This window comes from Ambystoma mexicanum, chromosome 12 (assembly GCF_040938575.1).
Source record: "Ambystoma mexicanum isolate Mex_15411 chromosome 12, UKY_AmexF1_1, whole genome shotgun sequence".
NCBI lineage: Eukaryota > Metazoa > Chordata > Amphibia > Caudata > Ambystomatidae > Ambystoma > Ambystoma mexicanum.
Genome location: NC_090936.1, coordinates 673,641,887 through 673,664,462, shown reverse-complemented (window position 1 = coordinate 673,664,462; position 22,576 = coordinate 673,641,887). Strand labels below are relative to the sequence as shown.

At 42.2% G+C, this 22,576-nt stretch overlaps 1 protein-coding gene across 1 annotated transcript in view; it reads right to left on the bottom strand.

The window, feature by feature from the left end:
* SLC2A13 (solute carrier family 2 member 13) overlaps nucleotides 1–22,576 on the bottom strand; it is a 2,060,320-nt gene that overhangs the window by 1,239,234 nt on the left and 798,510 nt on the right. The window contains exon 4 of the mRNA XM_069629212.1: nucleotides 20,111–20,219. Coding sequence (XP_069485313.1) covers nucleotides 20,111–20,219 — 109 coding nt within the window. The remainder of the gene's footprint in view (nucleotides 1–20,110; nucleotides 20,220–22,576) is intronic.

The window sequence follows — 22,576 nt, the reverse complement described above, 5'->3', positions numbered from 1 at the left end:
ATGCATTTAGTCCTCCTTTCACAATGAAATCATGGAGCACCTCACGTTGCATGTGTACCAGTAGTGAATTCAAACTTTTAAACTGTTTTGACTGCTTATGATGTCAGTAAAAGCTAGCTTCTGCTCTGCTCGATACTACAAGTCTTGCTTTTTATTGCTTTCCAACCGTTCACTGCGGCACAACAGGTTAACGCATGTGGCTTATATCTGAAAGGTTGGGGGCTTGAGCCCCTCCTGCGATGGCAACATTGTGAAAGTATAATAATGTTTATCTAGTTTAGAACCCTCCCTTTCCGCAAAACCGGGATGGGGTTTTTAAATGTAAAAACAATCGTGGGACGTGGGACAGGTGGTCAGATTCCGGGACAGTCCTGGAAACAGGGGTACGTCTAGTCACTCTACCCATAACCGATCAGCACGTGAAATCTATGCACATAATAAGATTGCAGCCTGAAAGCCTTCTGATAATTTCACAGGTAGAATTCTTAGGAAAACCCGTGTATCACTTCAATGAAAACACATCTGTGGCCATCAGACAAGGCACTAGATATTTCCATATAGGAAACAGCGGGCCCCTTACATGGGGCTTCCGGCGTTTAAACTCATTTTACAGCACGCCTCAGAAATAGCTTCAAGAATGGAGCACAATGATCGGAGTAGCACTCTGGCTCTTACAAATGACCCCCTAGATTTCATTTTTGATATACAATCATTATTATTGTATTGAAATCAGGTTACTGCAGAAGTGTATCCTTGACGCGTGTGTATTTCATTCTGCTAGGCTTAATAAGTCACACAGGAATCCACAGGGCTATAAAGCCGTGCAATCCACTGTCTCTTCTGTGGGTCTAGGTTTTATTGGCCTATGTTTGGCAGACGAGCTGAAGCCTGCATATCAGATGCCAATCTAGCACTCGCTCTCCACTCTCTCTCACTATGTCTCCGTCTCTTCCTGTGTGGATGAGAGCCCGGTTCTCAGGTGTCGTTTTACAAAGGGCCCCCCAGCCATTTCTGGCAGCTGGGCAACAAGAGAAAAACACAGATATCTTGAATGCCAGCAGGGTTTAATAGCTGTGCAGCAGAGGAAGGACACTCGCCCCCTTGGCGTTACTGCAGGTCACACATGTTTGTGCTGCTCTTAGGTGATGTATGTTTACTGAGCACAAGGGTGAATGTTCATACAAAAGCTAAACTGCTGAATGTGGTGTGTTTGCTCACAAAGTATGCATACACGTTGTGCCAACTGCAACCTGTTTGGGAATTTTGAGTTTACCATTGCACTCTGCGCCTATGTATGAAAAAAGAAAATGGATGAATTGTACTAACATTACAAACCAGCTCTGTTTAAAAACTTTAAAACCACCAATATATAGTTTAGTTATCATAAGAAGTGTACACTTTTCTTGCTGATCAAAGCACATGATCAGAACTTAGAATAAAACGTATTCATTATTTTCTGATAGGTTATTCAAAGATGCACAGTCTGGTAGCCTCATATTATGATCGTTAGAAATACACCTATGAGAAAAAGGGAGGGCATAAATAACACCAGTGAGGGTTGCAGCATGCTGTGCATAAAATCAAAGAGCATTATGGGAACAAAAGAATGACCACAGACCTTCATATTTTACAAATATGCCTGTGAAAAAAAGGATGTAGGCTTGAATCACTAAGAACATAATAAACACTGGGCTTGGACGTCATTTTATTTCTCCCAACATTCGCCCTAAAAGTATTATGACTTTTCTAACATTGCACCACATAGATTGATTTGGACAGAGTCAGGATCTGGAAGTGGGGATAGAATGGCTGTGACACCAGTCACTCCATGGGGGTTTAACAGCCGCCCGGAGAATATGTTTCCTTTGCCCCATGCAGATTTGTTGCCGGGTCTCAGGGTAAGGATGCTTGCACACATGCTCAACGTACAGACATCCCAACATAATTATATATACAGAGACCATTCCTATAAGGAAAAGGTTGCACATTGCAAACAAGCTCAGTTGTTCACATTAGGCCAGCTCTCTACAGTCCATCCAAGTTTGAAGGCTCTCCTTATTTGCTTTATACAGTATCCTTTTCATTGCCAGATTTGCTTGTTAAATGTGCTCATTCACAGCTGTTGCCGCATATGCACAACACTGCATGGGTTGTTGTCAGAGAGCTCAGGGACCTTTTATGAATCTAATCAGTGGCTTGGGTGACATAGTTTTAGACATTGCTGTCAGCACGCCAGCTGGCAATTTACTACACCCATAGCCAGGAGATGCTTCAAAATAGAAAGCAAAATACAGATTATAATTTAGAGTGATTTTCATTAAAGCACTTTATAAATATATATATGGACATATAAAAACGGTTGGCTTATTTTATTTTGATAGCAAGCATGGGACGGCTTTCTCTCAGTATATAATATGTTGCTGTATTAGAAACACCATAGTTAAGGTTACTTGAGATTTTACATCCAAACACACATGCCAAATTTGATCAAATGTGATGAACGTTTTCATGTTTATTACTAAACGGAGTTTAAAAGCTGTTTTTTGGCATATGATTTTACATTGAGTCGAAAAAAACATGCCCGCAGGACAAACACCCCAACATTTTCTAGTGTGAGATCCCTGGCAGACAACTGGCCTCTACGTGGAACTGGTGCATACAACTAAAGGTGCAGAGTATGTGGAGAGCATGGTCTTGGGGGCTGTGTGGTACCTTTTGCTCGAGAAGGCTGTTTCTACAGGGAACGCTTCGGCAGTAGCACGCACCTGTTGAAAACCTCACCACAGGCACTGAGCACTGCGCACAGTATGTGGAGAGTAGGGTCTTGGCGGTCTGGGTCTGACTGGTGAGGCGAATGGGGAAGAGAAGAAGTACTCGCTGAAAATCTGGCGAGAAAGTGGACAAATCAGTGGTTACTCTCCCCCTTAGCGATTATACCATAAACTGACCTACTAAGGCTGTTGGAGTGCTTTTTTGATGTATCCCCTACATAGCAAACCATTAGAGTTTGGGCAAGACACACAGACCCAGCAGCATTATTACGATGAGTCAGCATGGAAAGTTTAAAGATGTCTCGGAGAAGGGTGACCCTAAGAAGGGAGAGCCTCTACCAACGAGTAAGTTGGGGACTAAGAAACTGGGCGTGACTAACAACCAGGGCAAAATGATGCCATGTCTAAATAATATAGGGGCTGCTTCTATGTTGGTAATCCTGGAAGCGGTAGTGCCGAAGCAAACCCTGTAGCTGGATCGGTGTAGACTGCTGTGCAAACAAGAGAGGGAGCCGGGGTTAAAGAACAGCCTTCGGTTATGCATTTGAAGGTTAGGGAAAGTTTGAATGAAACCCCATCAAGGTGAAGAGGATTGAAAATCCCATTGGCATGCATAGAAAAGTGTCCTCAGGGTTTATCTGTGTCGCCGAATTTACTGATTTCAGAGACCAGTAACATATCAGCAGCCTTTGAACCTTCTAGTTCAGCTCAGTTTCATGCCCCTCAATCCCTGGAACCTTCGGTTATTTCATAATATAATGGACAAGCATCCTTATTTGCATTACACTTTGTTTTAAATTCACTGGTTAAAATATATCAAAGAACTGAAAGGGCAAAATCAGTACTGCCCTCCTTGAATTCAAAGAGGTGTTCCTTGGAGGGCTTCGTCTGTGCTAAAGTTTCCCTGGGGATGGCCTCTACAGCTGAAACGAGAGAGCCTCTTATGGCGAGCACCTTTGCAGAGCTGACGACAGAGTCCGGATCGCCGAGGCTGGAGGATTCACCTGCTGTGGCTGGGTCATCGTAGGCACTGGCTGAAGAGGTGTTAACAATGGTAACTAAAAATGGCGATATGACAAAAGTAAAAGATTGTAAAATTGTGGCCCGTACTCACTAAACCAAACTTCATACTGTTATTTGATAGAATGCCCTGACGGCGAAAAACAGGGGTTCAAGAAAAGTAAGTTTGTCCTTGCTGGACGCTAATTCGAAAGATGCAAAGGATTGAGTGGGCCGGTTGGGTGCGAGAATGCTGTAAGGACCATCAAACCTGCAACAAAAAAGAGGCAGACAAAAGTTAGCTCAAAAGCCAACAACTCTTAACAATACTTCCTCCCCAGAGATAAGAGAGCATCAGTAGTAAAGGAGGCTATTATCCCGTGTCAGATATCTACTTACTCGGAGGAGGAGATGTCTGGGATGAGTTATGAAAACACCAAATTGGAAATAACACAGCCAGACTTAACATCTCCTGCGTATTTCCCTCGCTCCATGAGCTCCCCTCAAACAGCCAACACAATGGCAGCTCAATCACCTATTTAGCTTGAGAGGTAATCCAATACTGAGCAGAACTCCGAAGATTCTGGGTTCTTAACCCTGCAGGAAAAAAGAAAATGGCTGTCTAATAAACAGGATTCAACGACCTGGAGTAGTATCCAGGAGACCTAAGAAGGAGGCTAGCAATTTATCTGCCTGTGTCTGTTTGGAAAAATGTTTCGAAGCTGGGCAGAAAACTATTTTAAACAGGCAGAACATTTCACGTTTATTCAAATAAAACCCTAGATTACGTATAATTTCTTGTAATGACATTAAACAGGCTGAATTCTTTAAAGACAAATGTACCAACTTGGTGCTCATACATCTCCTTCTGAGACGTACAATGTCCTTACTACTACAGGAGTTTTCAGAGCTCTGGAATATCTAATTGTGAGCATATATTGGAACCCGCAGGCAGTTTGTGGGGCAGGATCAATCAGAAGTATTGAAGTATTGGTAAGAGGAGTCCACAGGTGATGTTATAGTGGCAGGTGACCGCAGCGCTGATTGCATATTGAATGTAAACTAAGGGTGGGATGAGAGTATAAGAGTTAATGAATGTGTGGGGTTTGTTTGGTGAACAGTCATTTAGGAGAGGATATGCAGGCACACTCTACACGGCAGAGGGGCAAGAGTCCTTCGACTACAGATTACTTGTTTGTTTCACACAAAATTGTATGATAATTGCAAACCTTTCAATGTCAGCCCCTTGGTGATGAGTGATCACACCAATGCTTCATTTCGAACAACAATGGGTAGTCAAAACAGGGTCTCTTCCCAGATACACACAAACCTAATGATAAACATAAAAAAAGAACCTGGTAAACTTCTAAGATGGCAATGGACTTTAATATGACATGGCTTGGTTGTGGCAGAACAACTCAGGATCTAAGAATTTTTGAAACCCTAAATTCATTGTTACCTGTTTTTTTGAGAAATAATGTTACACACTCGAAACACTCTATTCCCCCTGTAGGTCGGCACCACCATTTTGATGAGGAAGTCGCAACAAGAAAGAAGGCCTTAAAACAAAGCCTACACAAGCTAAGACTTAATAATTCCCTTGATTACTTAGCTGAACAAAAACTCCTGAAGCAAAGTTACAAAAATTGGTTAAAATCCCACAAAATGATTATGCTCTAAAGGAACACCAAAGAAATGTTGACGAGTCGCTTGTCTAGACAGACTAATAGTTTTTGGGAGCTTATTAATAAAGCAGAGTTTTCTTCTTAGGCCCATGCAAAAATAAATCCAATTTGAGAAGCAATATGAAAATCTTATTCCTCTAAGATATTGTTACGCTCACCTGGTATCCGCAGGGACGCCACCCAGCCGGGTTACTCGCTTGTATGCTTCTCATCTTTGTCCTGATGTGGTCTGCGGGGAAGGTTCTGCCTTGTGGTAGAATTAGGCGTGCTCTCATTCCTGCCTTCTTTGCAGGGGCTCGTTGTCTTTCAGGGGCGTGTGCGGTCCAGTTACTTCACTGACGCCGGCCCGTTTAATATTGTTCAGGTAGGTCTTATTGCTGTTCTTTAGTTTTGTTGCTATCCTGCATGCCTTTCTTTGTTTAGAATGTCTCTTTTTTTCTCCCTTAGGTATGCGAAGCTTCAGCGCGGCGAACTGGCTTGGTTGAGCCCCACTGGTAAATGATGGCGCATTAAGAGCGCTATGATGCGGTAAGTAAGCGCTATGTGCAGCGCTGCGAAGTCTTGCATTTGCTAACCTGCGTTTTCCTTCCTTGTAGGTCGCGGCGTTCTTCAGCGCGAGTTGGATGTCCGGAGTGGTGCCAGCCGAGAGGCGACCAGCCAGGTAAGCCTTTTAAGCAGTTCGTAATTTGTAAATGCCTCTACTGCTTTCTTTAATGTTGCCTCTATCTTCCTCTTTCAGGTCGTTCTGTCCGGGAGGCGTGCAGATTCGAGGAAGCTGTTCTCAGTAGCTGCGAGTGTTTAAAGATGAAGACTGCAGGTAAGATGCTGCTGCTAATGATGTTCCTTTTGTCTCCTTGCAGGTTCTGCTTCTCCGAGGTTCGAGGGAAAAGCTGGACACGGTGAGTGTCACGTTGCAAGCTGCAAAGTAACATGAAGCGCGTTGTCTTGCTCGGGTGTGGTTTAAATAGCCCCAACAAAATAGTCCAAGTAAAGTAGTCCCTAGGCTACCACACCCAAAACACTAGACGGCATAGCTTGGTTCTTTGGAACCAAGCTATGTGGATGCCTCCATGTTGGCTAATAACACATTAAGTAGTTCCTAAGCAATGTTTTTCATGGTGTATGCGCCTGGCGCCATAGGCACCAGGAGTGGCCCCAAGAGGGTTTTGGAAGAGGATGCCAGGCTCTAGAGGCCGAGTCCTGACTCTACCTGGCCAATGGGTTTGCCAGAGGGGGTTTTGGGCGAGGGTTGTGACATATATATGCCAAAACCGCCTGTTTAGATTATGTGACACTGTCGTAGATGTTAACCATAAATCTGTCATGTGCTATGAAAAGTTATTGAACTTAGAGAAGGACACTATCATGTCAATGTTTTTCAGGGCCATCTTCGGATTGATGACTCAGCGGTTTGGTAACCTAGGGTTACTGTGAGGAATACACAAGAATTGGTTGCTTGGTCTGACACCACGCCTCGTTGGGTCTACGATCCGACCTCTGAAGAGAGCTGTAAAGTTTAGGCTAAAAGAGCTTGACTATGATTCTGACATTGTGAAACTGGCTTCAAATGTTAATAATGGACCATTTATTCAGCATAGGCTTGAGCTGAGAGAATGTCCGAAATATATTGAGGCGTTCCCCAATATCAATATAGTTAGGCAGTACTAATATTAATTAACTTCAAAAACACCTTCGTATTGGAGATAGAGGGCACAGAAATGGGTATACCAAGACATGAACGCCTCTGTAGGCTATGCGGGGAGGCTGCTATTGGAACCACAAAACATATTGCGATTCCTTACGAGGTTGGTGGTAACCCGCCAGTGTCAATGGGGTGCACTTACTGAAACAATACGTTCACACAAATGGCTATGGCAGAGATGTGTCCTTGCGCCGGCACTCTTCAATTTGTATATCGCAGACCAAGGTTTTGCTCTAGAAGCCTGGGAGTCATTTCCACCCACATTGTAAAACCTGCATATTAGACACATGCAGATGACGTTATATTAAAGGACTTAATCTCCATTGGTTTACAGCACTCTCTCAAGTTTACCCTTCAATATTTGAGTGACTTAATAACATAAAGCTAGATCAGGGAAGCAATTGAAAATACCTTGGTATCAACTACGAAGAGCGAAACTCTGATGAGGCCCTTGGTAAAGAACTCTCAATTAAAATCGGGTCCTTATTTCACGGATGAAGAAAATTGATGGAATGTATGGGAAATTTACAATTCTACCTTTAATTAGGTTTTACAAAGGAAAAATAGTCCCTTGTATGAATTACTGTGCTGAATTCCAAATTGTTTAGAAAATATTGGCAAAAACCTGAAGGAAACATATAGAGAAGAGCTTTGAGTCTACCCACAGGTGTGCCTATTAAAACAATACAAAATCGGCTTAAAATCTCTGAAAGCATGTGCTCTATGAAAATCGCTTCTTTTATATAAGAAGGTGTTGACACCACCCTCAGGTGTTTGCTCTTCGCTAAAATGCATGAGGTTGTGACAGGACAGACGGGTCCTGTATTAAATCAATGGATTGGCTCACTGCAGATAATATTTGGAAATATAAATGCGACTGAAAATGAATTAATGTTACTCCCTTTACAAGTAAAAATAAAGCTACAGCAGATGTACTGAATACGCACGAGAGACTAAATCTCAAGATATAAACTGTATGGCTCTTTACACATAACTGAAAAGAGCTTGGGGTTTATCACAACTCATTTTAGGAAATCTCCAAACAGGAACTGGAGATACAATTTTCTGAGACTAAAGCATAATTTGCTTCCAACTCGAGAAATTAGTATTATCAGATCTAACACATGTGAGGACACACAATCCTGCAGATACTGCAAATGGAAGTCTGTACACAAAACTTGTTTTTTTTTTGGGTATTTCTTTATTAACTTTATTAACCGGTTCACATCTCCATCTCAAACCATGTCGCGTGTACAACAATGTAGTACCAACTCATAAGCTAAATGCCAGCAATTTACAACACACAACCTTCAGGGTACACAAAACCTTAGAACTGTCATGAATTTTGTGAAAGGTTTGTTTTGTAAACCAAAACACGATAAAAAATACATGTAAACAAAGTTCAAAAATTGGACCAGAAAACTTGAGATCTTCACTCGTTTGAATATTCAAAATGTATCTATGTTTCAAGTGTGTGCAGTAAAGCTGAATAAAGAGAAAAATACACTTATACAGATAATGCCTATGCAAATATAACCACGTGACTTTGGTTATGCACACAGATATAGATAATGCACGAAAAAACTCAAATATGAAAAGCAACCGGTTTTATTCTGATATGCCTACAGATATGGATAATGAAGAAACAAATACACATACAATAAAACACACACACCATGACCACCAACCCGGCATGCCATGCCACACACACACGCACCATACCTATTACCACTAACATAATTCAGCAATGATGCATCACGTATGACAACCAACTGAATAATTCTGAGATTCCCACAGATAAAGATAATAGTATATGCAAAGGCGTGCATCAGGCCTAACACTCGCAGGCAGATATGACGCCATGTCAAACATACCCATGCTGAGAGGCATATAGGTGGTAGAACATACTTGTGCACACCAGATGAAGTTCTAGAACCATGCTTCAAAGCACCTTTAGGTTAAGAAAATCACAAGATAGGAAGCAACATTTCCTCAAAAGAAATGAGGGTCAACATAAATACTGGTGGGGTAAAACAATAAAGCATCAAGGAGCATTAAGTCAACTGGCATGTAATCAAAACTGCTAAGGTAACAGATTTTAAACAATCACACCCATTACAGGTTTATACATTCAATCATTTTGAAAACACTCCAGGGTTTATGGGGTCTTCTAATGTCTTCCTATTGACCACCCAGAATCCTAAATAATGCTATCCGATATAAGTCTCAATACAAAAGCACATCATGTTATCATCCCACTGTATCTTCTACTTTTCAGAGAGATCCAAGGTTCTTTCATTCAGTAAGCAGTGTCTTCAGCTCTCTGCTTCTTCATTACAGAGGCGTCAGGCTCTTTCTTCCTGCCGCCAAGCTCCTTTGATTTCGTGAGCAGGAAAGTGATTTAATCTCAGCAGTATGACAAATCTCCTAGTACTCCAACCAGGAAGAGTCTTCAAATATACTTGGCTTTCACTAGTTTTCCATGCTCTCAGATATTCATTTGGAGTAAACTGAGAGCTTAAGCAGTTGAGATATTTGCCCAATTCTTCCCTCTCCATTACAGAACTTAGTGTGTTGAAGTCTCTGGAGTTTCAAATCCCAGCTGTATACATTAAATGCCAAGCAAAGGGGGGTTTTGGTTTTACAAATAAGACATCAAACAGAAGACTCAAGGAATTAGCATCCATAGCTCTTTTGCCTTTACAGAAACATAGATGGGCCTGCATTGGTTGAGATGTCAATTAATGAAATCCCCCAATTCTAGCCATGTTATGGGAAGGCTAGTAACTGCCATAGTGCCCCAGTACTCTCTAAAACAAGGCTTCGATAGCTTCTATGATGTCTTTACCCGCTGGAAAGCATTGTTATCCATCATAGATAAAAGGTTGGGGCACCTTACCCCATTTACCGCTATTAATCCTGACTGCAAACATTGCTTTCCGACTTCACAAGGGCATTTTTAGGGTTTATGTTAATTGGAGTTTTTGCTTTTTAAAGGGACCCCAGGAACATGCGAGTAAAAAACATTCACCAATTTAACCCCTGACCCCACAAAACAAGAAAGTAGTTTACCAGCATCCACATCGTATTGCTTTCATGGTGTATTAATATAGTAATCTATTTGTATAGCAGTAATGTTCAAACATAGAGGAACTGCAGTTTACCTCGAAGGGTATGGTCTCAAATGACAGTTCCCTCAGTAGAGGAACACCCTTGAACAAGTAGCTGGCACACGCAGGCAAGCTGGAAGAACAGATACATATATAGACTGAACAGGATCAGGGGAAGTACATAGCCTCGTATCAGGTCACTCGTGGTCCCAAGCATCCTCAACACTTTTCCTGTCCTGGTAATTGATATGATATGGCATTTATAACACGCCTATACACAAGTGTTTCAAGCATTCAAGAATTCCAACATGCACCTACGTGCACTAAGTTCAGCAGATCCAATGTTTCCAGTGATCTCTATTTTCATTTGGTATTCCTATCATAACTAGCTTCCTGAAGTCTCCCGCTTCCTTAATATTTCTGACATCTTAACCCAGTGGTTGATAGTTTCTGCTTTCATTGATACAAATTGTTATACCTTTGCTTATTTTTATTTAATATGCAGTGTTCTTATGGCAGGTGTTATGACATCTGCTCTCTCTCTTTATTAAGCGCCCTTGTAGGCTTATCCTAATATCCATATCCATCAATTGTTTTAATTACATGGTCTCTTTCATCAATAAAGCCTGCATACATATTGTTTAGGCAATGCAATAGTCAACCATATTCAGCCATTGATCATTCCCTAACTCAGTCCAAAAATGGTTTGCTTCAAAAATATACTCTTCCTATATTTCAGCATAATGTTTAAATTATTTTCTTTGCACCCCATATCTGGATATTTCCCAGCGTATCTACAATCTGCAATTGGTTGTTCAGGGATGTGCCAGATGTAATGTATTATTATTTTCTCTGATTCAATAGCTAAATGCATGCCTAATGTAAAGCCCCTTGCCAACAAAATCTCTTCATTAGGAAAAGAGAATAACGTACAAGTCAATAAAGCATACCTGTGTCTCCAAATTGTGCTTCTAGCTTACATTGGTTCAGAAAATGTACTTCCCACCCAGCTTCCCTTTACAGCCTAATTTCAGGACAGCACTGCTTATGTGATGTGATATGTATTAATAGGAACCTGTTCAATACAGGGATAGTCCTATTTCTAAGCCAGATGTAGGCCAGCCCACACTGTGTGGCTACGACATTCAGGGAATCATCATCAACCACACGCACACTTAGCTGCCATGTCTCATGGACTATTAAGTAATAAACTGTTGAAAATAGCATTGCACCAAGTGCTTACGCAGCCCGGGCACATTAGAAGAGAATAGAGAGAGGTTAGCGGCAAAACACTAGGTTGGGGTCTAATGCCAAGGATAGCTCAGGGGCAACGTGTTTGTTGTGGAAGCAAGACAATGCAGTGCAACACAGGTTTGAATCCCGTTCTTGCGCTTAGAAACCACTCATTGGTACTAAGCATGTCATAAAAGAACAATTATGATTATACATCTTCCCCCAAATTGCCCTTTCAAGCCCATGCTCTCTCCTTAAGGCAGCTTTCTAAATTATGTTACAGGCTACCTCAAATTAACCGTTATTCAGATGAGTGTAACCTGTGCTAAAGATCTATCAGATACTTTGATTTGTGAGCTTTATCTTCTTCTGTTTCTGATTGGTTTGTGCCCCATTTCTGCCTGTAAACAAAAAATTATGAAAATCTTTATCATATCTCCATGTTCTGAAACCTGTGCAATATAAAAAGTGCTTCGCTGACCAAACCTATAGAAGCCATATGGTCATCATAGTTGGTATCTCCTTCAATGCTGAAGAGGGTATGACCTCGGTTTGAGATATGTTATGCAGAGATTACAGATTCCTAAATTATTCAAATGCATCAGCTGGATACTTACGTAAAACATAGATTAAAAACAGAGCCCCATCACTAAGCCTATGGGTAAGAGGGCCTCTTCAATTTGCCCTGCTACACATCTACCTGAATGATGGAGAAAGGGGGACCTTCCTTCTGCCTCTTCCTACAAATTAGTCCTACTGCATCCTTATTCCCCCGCTTCTTGATTCCCATCTATTGGAACTGGAGTACCTGCATTATCAGAGGATGCAATTGATTTATATTTCATCACAATTGCTTATTGAGGTTCTCTCTTCTGGGACTGAGGGCTCTTGTCATTAATTTCAATCCTCTACCTGCACCGTTTTGTACATTAAGTAATGATCTAACGTCATTTCGATAAAAAGTCATTTTGTTCTTTTTAACGATTATTTTTGTTTAGCGTCACAAAATTGTTTGGTTTCCTTATAAAAGCCTTTCCCCAAAGTAATCTACGATATCATTACATTAATTTACTTAACAATGAATTAGGCATTGGCCCAGTCTCTTTAAGCACTGGTTACTAACCACTCTTTTTCTTCCACTGGTTTTTACAGAGATGTTTCATGTTATTTTTATTCTGGTGTAACACAATATCAATTCCTGATAAATAACTTAACACATCAACTATTAAAGAAGTAGAATGTAATATATACTCAACATTGATTTCTCCTGCTCCTGTAACTAAAACCTCTTCCAATATGGATGTCTCCATGGTTAACACTTTGGCAATATCCATCTGCCTTGTGGGCTTCACTGGCCGGGCCGTCCAGGGGCTCAAGTTATAGGCCCATGCGCAGCGAGCCCGAAACTCATTTTCTTCAAACAAATACTCAACCAACATGACCGCCATGGAAATGGAAAAAGAGGATTTCCGTTGAGTGCCTCTTCATTTTCCATAGGGCCCGGAGGCTTGTGTGGAGCAGCGCCGCAGCTGACAGGTAAGTAGCAGGGAGGCGTGGGGAGACGGGAGGGGTTGAGGGACAAGGCAGAGAGAGTGTTGGCTGATGGCAGGTGGGTAAAAGCAACGGTGAGCTTGATCATGAGATGCAGCTCGCATTCTTAGCAACCAGAATGGCTGCAGCTGTTATACCTGCGCTCCTGCTACCATTTGTTCGCCCTAGCTCACACCGGCGTTGCCGTCTAAAGAATCGGGTGACTTCCTTATTTTCCCTATTCTGCCAGCGTAGGCGGTTACTGGGGAAACCACGCTCCAGGGCTATTCGGCATTTCTCTAATCAGCTGACCCAGTCAGGCTGCGGCAAGCCGACGCGCGTATGTGGGTCACGCTTTGCGTCCCATAAAAGGTCATGTGATCCAGGGCTCGGCGCTTCTAATTAGCGTTTTCCTCAGTCCCTTGCGATCATTGCGTTTTGATTCTCTCCTGCTCGACTTCAGATTTTGTATTTTGACAACGCTTTCTGCGCGCCCCTCGACTGTTTTGTTGGAACCCAACTGCTCGATTCTGACCTTGGACCGAATCACTTGAATTTCCTGCTACCCTTAGCCGACATCTTCTTGAAGTCTATCCAGGGTGACTTTCTGAATCCTACCGTGCAGCCTGCTTTCTCCTGCACGTTCGTGCAGCAAGAACTCCTCCCAGAAAACAGAGAAATTCATTAAGCGATCAGCAACATCCATGATCTGCTTCGTGCTTGCCCAGAGACACGGACGTCAGCATTCCCTCTGGTAAGAAATCCATCAGCCTAAAATTACGTGATCCTACCTTGCCATCTCCCTTGGAAACCATAGAAGCTTACGGGCTTCCAACCGGACCCTCTTCACCTAGTACTGTTTGCCTTGTGTGCCATTCACCTTGTGACTGTCATTTACTTATGGAACTGTTGTTAGACTTACCTGTGCAAGCTGAACGCTACGCTGAATCCTCCCTTGCACCATCCCGGGCCTAGTTGCGACCCTTGATCCTCCCGGGGAGTTTCCCTGTACTAATTACCCTGTTTGTTATTTTATCCCATCATTGGTTAGTGCTCTTGACCACCCTTTAACAACCAGAAGGGTAAGAATTCTCCTATTCTTTCATTTCTTTTTTCTCTTTCAAGTATTCCTCATAGTTAAATATTTCTGTTCTTTCTCTCCAGACTTTCGTCTTAAAGACCTAGCTGCTAACACATCTTCAGGTATACACCTCTCCTCTAGAGATCACATATCAAATCCATTCGGATAGAACATTGTTGGCTTTTTCCTTTGCAGCTTGGTATGGCGGTGTGGCTTTCCCGCTCTTTGGGGTAATCCATTGACCTGCCTGCTTTATTAGGACAGCAGGTTGGTGTGTCACCAGAAAGAGCTGCCTCAAGTGAGGTGGTCCGGTCCGAGTTGCCTTTCTTTCGGCAATTTCTCAGCAGTGACTGAAGGTTCCGTTCCTAAGCAGCTACTCCTACTCAACGCCCTGGCCAGTCCGCAAGGGGGTGAGTAACAGCAGCACCCACCTCGGGTGTTAGTATGGGTACTTCATGGTTATGTCGTAATTGCACTTGAAAGTAGGATTATTCCAAGCAAACTAATCTGTTGATATCCACATTTCTCCAAAGAGGAAATCCAATCTGCCTTTTGAAACAGACTGAAAAAAAGAGCATGGTAGATAGACAAATTCACTCAAAAATGAAACAAAGCAGTGACATCAGTACTGCCCTCATCATCGCCTAAACTGAAAAGTCTTTTCCGCAAACATTGGATTTCCCAGGCTCTGTCCAACATTACTTGCACTAAGATCCCATTTACCCTAAAAGAGGTATTAACATGTTCATGCCATATACACACAACCTCAGCTTCTACTCACCATAGGACATGCTTTAGTCATTTGTACAGCCTAAGTGGCCACTGCTCAGTGTGTAACTTCACTGAAAAAAAAGACTAACTTCACCAACAACTTTTCTTGGCAACTCAAAAGCTTCACGACTCACCAAACAAGGAATTCTATATACGCTATAATATGCCCAGCTAAGCTTTGGTACATAGGGATGGCAACACGCCTCACATCAGATCGAATAGCAGTACACATGCCCATGATCCGTGGCTCTCACATGCAGGCACCGTTAGTCACACATTATCAGGATAAATTACACTTTGCAGGTGACCCTCGGTGGTTCATAATCGAATGCCTGTATTCAGACATTAGTCGATGTTCTTCCTCTATAAATTGGTAGAACATTAGGTTCATCACCTCAACACACATATCCCTAGCATTACTGAAAGTCTTTATTGGGCTGCCATGTAGCCATGATAATGTTTACTGTATTTGAACTATCAACTCAGCACTACTGCCCTCTTCCATTAAGTAACAGCCCAGGTTTACCCCCATTTCCTTTGAAATTATGTGTTTCCACCTTCTCTGGTCTCTGGTCCTGCTGACAAATGAATAATTCCTTCAGATTTTTGTTGACGGTATTTTCGCCTTCCACGCCGAACTGAGCAGCATCTTATGGCTACCTTAGTAACTGTTTCTGCAGGTCTAGTCTTCATTTTATGACTCCCTAGCACGCACTGAACTCGCCATAACAATTCTTCAGCCTGCGTTTGATGTTCCAGCTTTGCCGCACAACACATTGTTCAGTGCCATGACGCCCAATTAACCAACGCGCTACTACGCAACTAGGTAAAAGTTGCATACAGCGTTCTATGTTACTCCAGGAAATGGGCCTCGAGCGTCACTTCATCCTTAACACGATCTCTAAACGGCTGACACTTTCTCATCCATTCCATTCTTTGGTCTTCAAACACAGACACTTGTTTTGTCTGCTTCCAGGCTTCATAAAATTTGAAGCTGCTTCTGGCTAGCCCTTTCTCATTGCAATCTGTAATAACTTGGAAGCTGAGGAACACCCGAGCCAGCAGGTAAGTTATTAAGTAGATTTATTGTAGTTCAATACCAGGAACAAAACATTGGCATGTCCTTTCCAAGTCAGCATAACTCCAACTGCCAAGCATAGAACCCCCACACACCAACATTCCTCTCACACTGACATCACTACATTCCATTCAGCAGTGATGTCATCCACTCAGCTTGTAAGACGCATTACAACACAATGTAGTTTAAGTAACAAGCGGACCAATTGGTCAGTGAGCATTTTCCACTTCATAGCAGAGATACCTCATTACGACCCAGGCGGTAAGTTACCACCTGGGTCGTACCTTTACCACCATGGCGTAAACTACGTTTACGCCATGGTGGTTGGCGGACTTACCGCCCCATTCCGAGGTTGGCGGGGCGGTAAATCACCAATCCCCATTTACCCTTCCCCATTCCCATTTTTGCCCCATAGGGCATAATGGGAGTGGGGAAGGCGTTAATTACGCCACCGTAAATTACAGTGGCGTAATTAACAACAAGGTCCCTTAGCGCCATGGATTTTAACACCTGCTAAAAGCAGGTGTTAAATCCTCCATGGCGCTAAGGGACCTCGGAATCAGACGGTAAGGGTCGGCGCTGTTTACGCCGCCGTAAAACCCTTACCGCCTGGGTCCTAATGAGGCCCACTGTCTTCCCCCACCACTCTATTAAACTTTCCTTTCGTCAATATCACATCTTGGTTCTCCTCTTCTATATCTCTGAATGGACAATAGCCATTATAATGGTTAGTGAAACTAAATCAATATGAACGTGAGTATGAGTCTCCTTTTTTGGAACCCTGAAAATAATTGCTCAAACCTGAATGACCACGTAACCATAATATTTGTCCCTAAATGGTACTTATCCAATCTGAATGAATCCTTTCAAACACATATTTCTCTCATTTTATGTCGCATTTGTTCTTGATGCCGGAAAACATACAACCCCATCTTGAGTTTTCTAGAGTATTTTCATCACTAGTAGAGTTTACCGTCCTGATGAAGTCTGGGTCCCATTCTATTCGCTTTCATCTTTCATTGACCCACAGCCGAAACGCAAGTTACTTAAGTACACGTTTCACAACAAATGATGCCTTTAACCAATGGAATTCTCCACACCTATCCCAAAAGGTGTGTTGTTTGTATATATGTGTATACATTGAATACACTTTATGGATACACATCATACGTTCTTTTGTCAAGGTATTAGTTCCCACAGTAAACCTTCATGTATCCTCTTTGCTTTTGTTCACTTCCTTTTGCATATTAATATGTGGATATGTTTTTTATGTCATCAATGTTTATTCTTCCCTGTAGCAAAACGAGTAGTCACTGTTTTCATGTTGGTTATAGTCTTTGTTTAGTATTAATTGGTGCATGGTACTTTTTTATTCATTTTGTATTGTTTCAGATTGTTGTACTATGTACTTTCATGTTAATTAGTTATTTGAATGTTTTTTGACGCCCTTGTACACTTCAGCGAGGGATTTTTGTTGCTGTTTACTATTATCATGACTAACATTTGACAATTTATTGAAATTGATTTGCTCGTGTAGCAATGTATTGCCGCATACAACAGAGAAACAACTCTTTTAATCTTGCCCACCTCCATTAACACAATGTAAAATACTTGTACAGGTGGGTAAAATGTTTTCGAGCAATCCTATATGCTAAATAATGGGTTCCTTTTGTTTTTTTCTATTGTTTCCCCACGTATGGTTGCATAAAATGTACAGACTTCATTGCAAGTCTTTCAGTAATGAGAGGCGCAGGCGAGTTTCAGAACTGCATATTCGCCCCCCTCCCCCGCCTTCTCATCTATACTTTCAAGTTTCTGTCCTATGTTTGTTTAAGTTATTCAGAGATTCGCCTGGCCCTTACTGTGCAAAAACTGCTCCAGTTCCATTTCTCCAAATAAGTAGGAGTTCTTGCACTTCTATCTCTCTATGGGGCTCGATCGCTGTACAGTGAGTGTAGGCTAAGGAGCCCTACCTTCGCTTACCTGGTTCTAAACAATTCTTCAGCTTCTGTTTCGAAACAGACTGTTTCGAAACAGAAGACTGACCGCCTTCTTTCCCTTCACTCGGAATAGGCTGGTTTAACAGCACCACCTAACTTAGGTCTTCAGGAGTCCTTTCACAAGGAACCGCCTGAATGGTCTCTGCTCAGCGTGGAGGCTTGGATGGTCTCTGCTCAGCGTGGAAATCAACAGTAGGCTTGGAAGGTCTCTGCTCAGTGTGGATATCAACAGTAGGCTTGGATGGTCTCTGCTCAGCGTGGAGATCAACAGTAGGCTTGGAAGGTCTCTGCTCAGTGTGGATATCAACAGTAGGCTTGGATGGTCTCTGCTCAGCGTGGAGATCAACAGTAGGCTTGGATGTCTCTGCTCAGCGTGGAGATCAACAGTAGGCTTGTATGTCTCTGCTCAGCGTGGAGATCAACAACACTGAGTGTTGGAAATAACTCTATTTTCCTGTGGGAATGGTAACTTGGCTGAAGATTTACTATTAAAGCAGAGCATGCTAACTGCTTCCATTTGGTGACACAAGAGTGATCCAAACAAGAGCGGGATTCAGCGATGTCTCTCACTTTAGTTACTTTGAACTGTATTTCATTCCAAAATCAGTCGGATCCACGTGTTCATTCATGTGCTCTAGAGTTCCATGTGTTTGTACCGCACATTTTTCCACCGCTATTTTTATTGCATAATGTTTTGTGATTATATGCCGCAAAATGCATCCAGTCCCCCCCCCCCCCCCGCCCTTTCGCCATCCGATATTGACTCACCCATACCTGCCTGCTACATTTCCCGGCAAACGTTTGACAAAAAAGCTGTAGAATGACTTTTCTGCAGAACAAAAGACAATATATTTCTCTCTAGCAATTCAGGTGGTACCTCACCAGAACACCTACTGTATAAGAGACAGGTGGCAACGCACCTGACATCGCTGTACCACTCACTCAATGACACATATACAATCTACACTCAGTTGACATCTCAGAACAAATCACCTACACAGCAAAGACCATACACACCGGTCCTTCGCACATTCATTCTATTGTAGGGCAAACCGGATGCTGCCCCACAGGATGGATAGTGGTCTCCCAGGGAGCACCTCAAAATAATCTCACTAGGTTCCAATATAAGAGCCGATACACTGCCCAGCACTCCCTGTCACAGCAACAGACTGCATCCATGCTTCTTCCAGGGCTGCTGCATCAGTGTGGGCAAATGCATTGGAGACAGCATCTAAAAATGACCACACTTGCCTTCCATTCAATGCAAAGGACTGCTTCAAAGTGCCGACTATGCAGCGTCCAGAGGCAGAGAGAACATATCGCATGTCTCCATAACACAATAAGTCACCAAGACACAACATTCTGTACAGTGTTATAATCTTCAGCGAGGCTTGGACGCTTGACATGAAATGTATCTGTTACACATGCCAACCTTTGTCGCACACCAAGAAGAACCGACGTGGGTGTGGTTGTGTAAAATGGACTCAAGGAGACACTCGACCTTAGTTAAAGATGTATGCTGGGTATGATTTCTTTTCACCTGAACTAGAAAGACTTCCCTTTGGGGGCTGCAAGAAAAGGTCACTGTTTTTGTATGGCTTAAATGGCGGAAACACGTGAGAAAGCCACACAGGTCTAAGGAGAAACAAAATATCCGTGACATTGTTTTGCATTTCTTGCACATCACATCACAGTAAACTACATGTCCTTGAATTTACAAGTGAAGAAGGTACACACCAAAACAGAGTACACAGTCAATCGGATTGTGTCTTTAAGCAGCATGGAAAAAACATTATATTACATATTACATTACATTCATATTTTTTTAAAGCATTGATTCCTACCATTAAATAAATGGTCTACCTCGCTTTTCACATACCAAAAGGGTCTAGTAGTATATCTGACGTCATACAAATTTAGTACCGTGATATTTGATGTTCGATAATCTGTAAACTCGACTAAAGTTAGTACCAGCAAATAGATATTAAATAAAAGCGATTGGTCACAAAATATTGGCTGTCCGAACAGAAACACTTCCCAAGTATCAGCCATTTTTCACCACACAACATAAGATTCTGTAAATGGTTAAGTCAGGGGGTAGAAGACATTTTCAGCAATCAGGTTGAGAAAAGGTATATGAAAATACATACATGACAGTGTTAATGCCGGCCAGCTGTTGGAACATCTGTAGACCGCAGCCCACAAGCAGAGCTCGCCTGGTGGGAGGATACGTCAGCATTCTGTAAATTACAGGCCCAGCTGAAGAAGAGAGAACAGGTCTGTTAACCTATTGTTCACGGACTGGAACAAAGCACATTCAAGCTCTTTACTGCTTTTAAGCTTTCACAGGGAATGCCACTCACAAATGAACGCAGCCAAAAGCCATAGAGATTGGTTTTATTTTTTAGGAAGACAATAGTAATACCATAAATGTACAGTGCTAACATACTTACCATTCATCATGTGTATAATCCATATCATTAATATGTGAAAATACAAGGAGGCTACTATCCATTGCTGAGCCTGAGTGCTCTTGATGATATAGCATAATAATGCATATTCTCGGCCACTGTTCCAGTCACCTGATTGGTCAATGCCTCTTCTGCAGGTTCGAATGTAATTTGCCCTTTCACCATGGGGATACGATCCGGATAGGAGATGGCTCACAAAATGTCGCGGTGAATGCATGCCTCATGAACGGGCTTACACAGGAATATACTGTTTTGTGAACTGGCCTCCTAGACTCTGATCTCGGTGCATGCCGGGGTCGTGGTGGTGGCAGTATAAGTTCATCTCACTGGTGACCTTTGTATCATTGATTTCAACAATACTGTGCTTTTGTGGATGTTTACAAAAATATGGCATAATGTATCTTACCCAGAGAGTGGCCTCTTGCAAGTCAATTGGGTTATGAAGGGATACAAATGTCTAGGCCATGCACGTTTGTGGGATGCATAGTCATTACGTGCCCGGAAGCCCATCTTTATTGGTCCTAAATAACGTGAGGGCCATTAAGGAGGGTTTAGGGCAGCTAATCACTGTGTGCCTCACCTCCTGAGGGTAATAAGGATATTATGACCCATGTGTGGGAGGTGGGGTGCTAAATGACCTTCTGTTTGAAGAGAAAAGAGGGCAGTCCAGACTAGGGGAGTGGCACATGGTGCTCCATTTCCATGGAGATGCATCATTCGGCACTGCATCAGCAAGGGGAACCTTCCTACGAGAAGTGGGAAATGTGCACGGATGAACATTTGGCAAATGGAAGCAGCATCGCAGAAGACAGCAAAAATGGTAAAAGAGGCAGAAAGGGCTGCCGAGTGGACAATACCTGATGGCCATTCCGCCTTAAAGGGATAGTTCACTCAAAAATTGTATTGGCTAAAAAGAGGGCCCATAATAAAAAAAAAATAATAATATATACATATATATTGCTGTCAATCCACCCAAGACCAAAGACGAGGAGCTCCGATCGGGATATACTTCCCTGATAATAGAAGACATGAATGTTTTACGAGATCTCGTTCATCAACATTTCTAAAAATAACTTAACTCGACGAGAGCAAGAGATCCTTTCGAGCATGAAAAGACTGGATGATTATATCATCAAACCCTCTGACAAAGGTACCAACATTGTCATTATGAACAGGTCTGATTACATAACTGAGGCCAATAGACAACTGAGGGATCAGAAATGTTATAAATTGCTGGATAAGGATCCATCATTAGAAATGAATGATCAACTTTTTGAGTTGCTGATGAAATGGAAGGAAAAAGGTCTTTTGGAAGAAGATATGTGTAAATATTTGCATCCAAGATTTCCAATGATGCCCACAATTTACTTCTTGCCAAAAGTTCATAAAAGTAAAACAAGACCTCCGGGGAGATCCATAGTGACTTTATGTGGGGCACTATTCGAAAATGTGTCTAAACTAGTAGATGAAACATTGATAACATTTGTCACAAGCTTGCCGTCATATTTACAAGACACAAAGGATTTTCTAAACAAAATAGACAGCATACCTTGGGAAAAGTCATATCTACTAGCCACATTAGATGCTGTCTCCCTGTACACTTCGATCAGACATACAGATGGATTAAAGTCCTGTGAGCATTTCTTAAACACCAGATCATTGAATTATCTCGAACATGGAAAGATGATTTTAGAAATGATCAATCTCTGCTTAACTAATAACAGCTTCTTATTTGACAATAAGTTTTATACCCAATTGCAAGGTACAGCCATGGGGACTACGTTTGCTCCCTCATATGCAAATCTAATGATGGGATGGTGGGAAAAATCTGCAGTGTGGGTCCCCTCCAATAGTCACCTAACAGATAAGGTGGTCCTGTGGCTGCGTTATATAGATGACTTATTTGTAATATGGGATGGACCCGCAGACGAATGGTTGGAGTTTGTGAAGTTACTTAACATAAATGAATGCAATCTCCAGTTCACCGAGTGCCACAGTAAGACCACCATTGTCTATCTGGACATACTTGTTAATGTGGACGACGACAGTTTGGTGACCGAATTGTATAGAAAACCAACCAGCTCCAACACACCATTGCATGCAAAGAGCAACCACCCCACGTCTTTGAAATGGAGCATTCCCTAT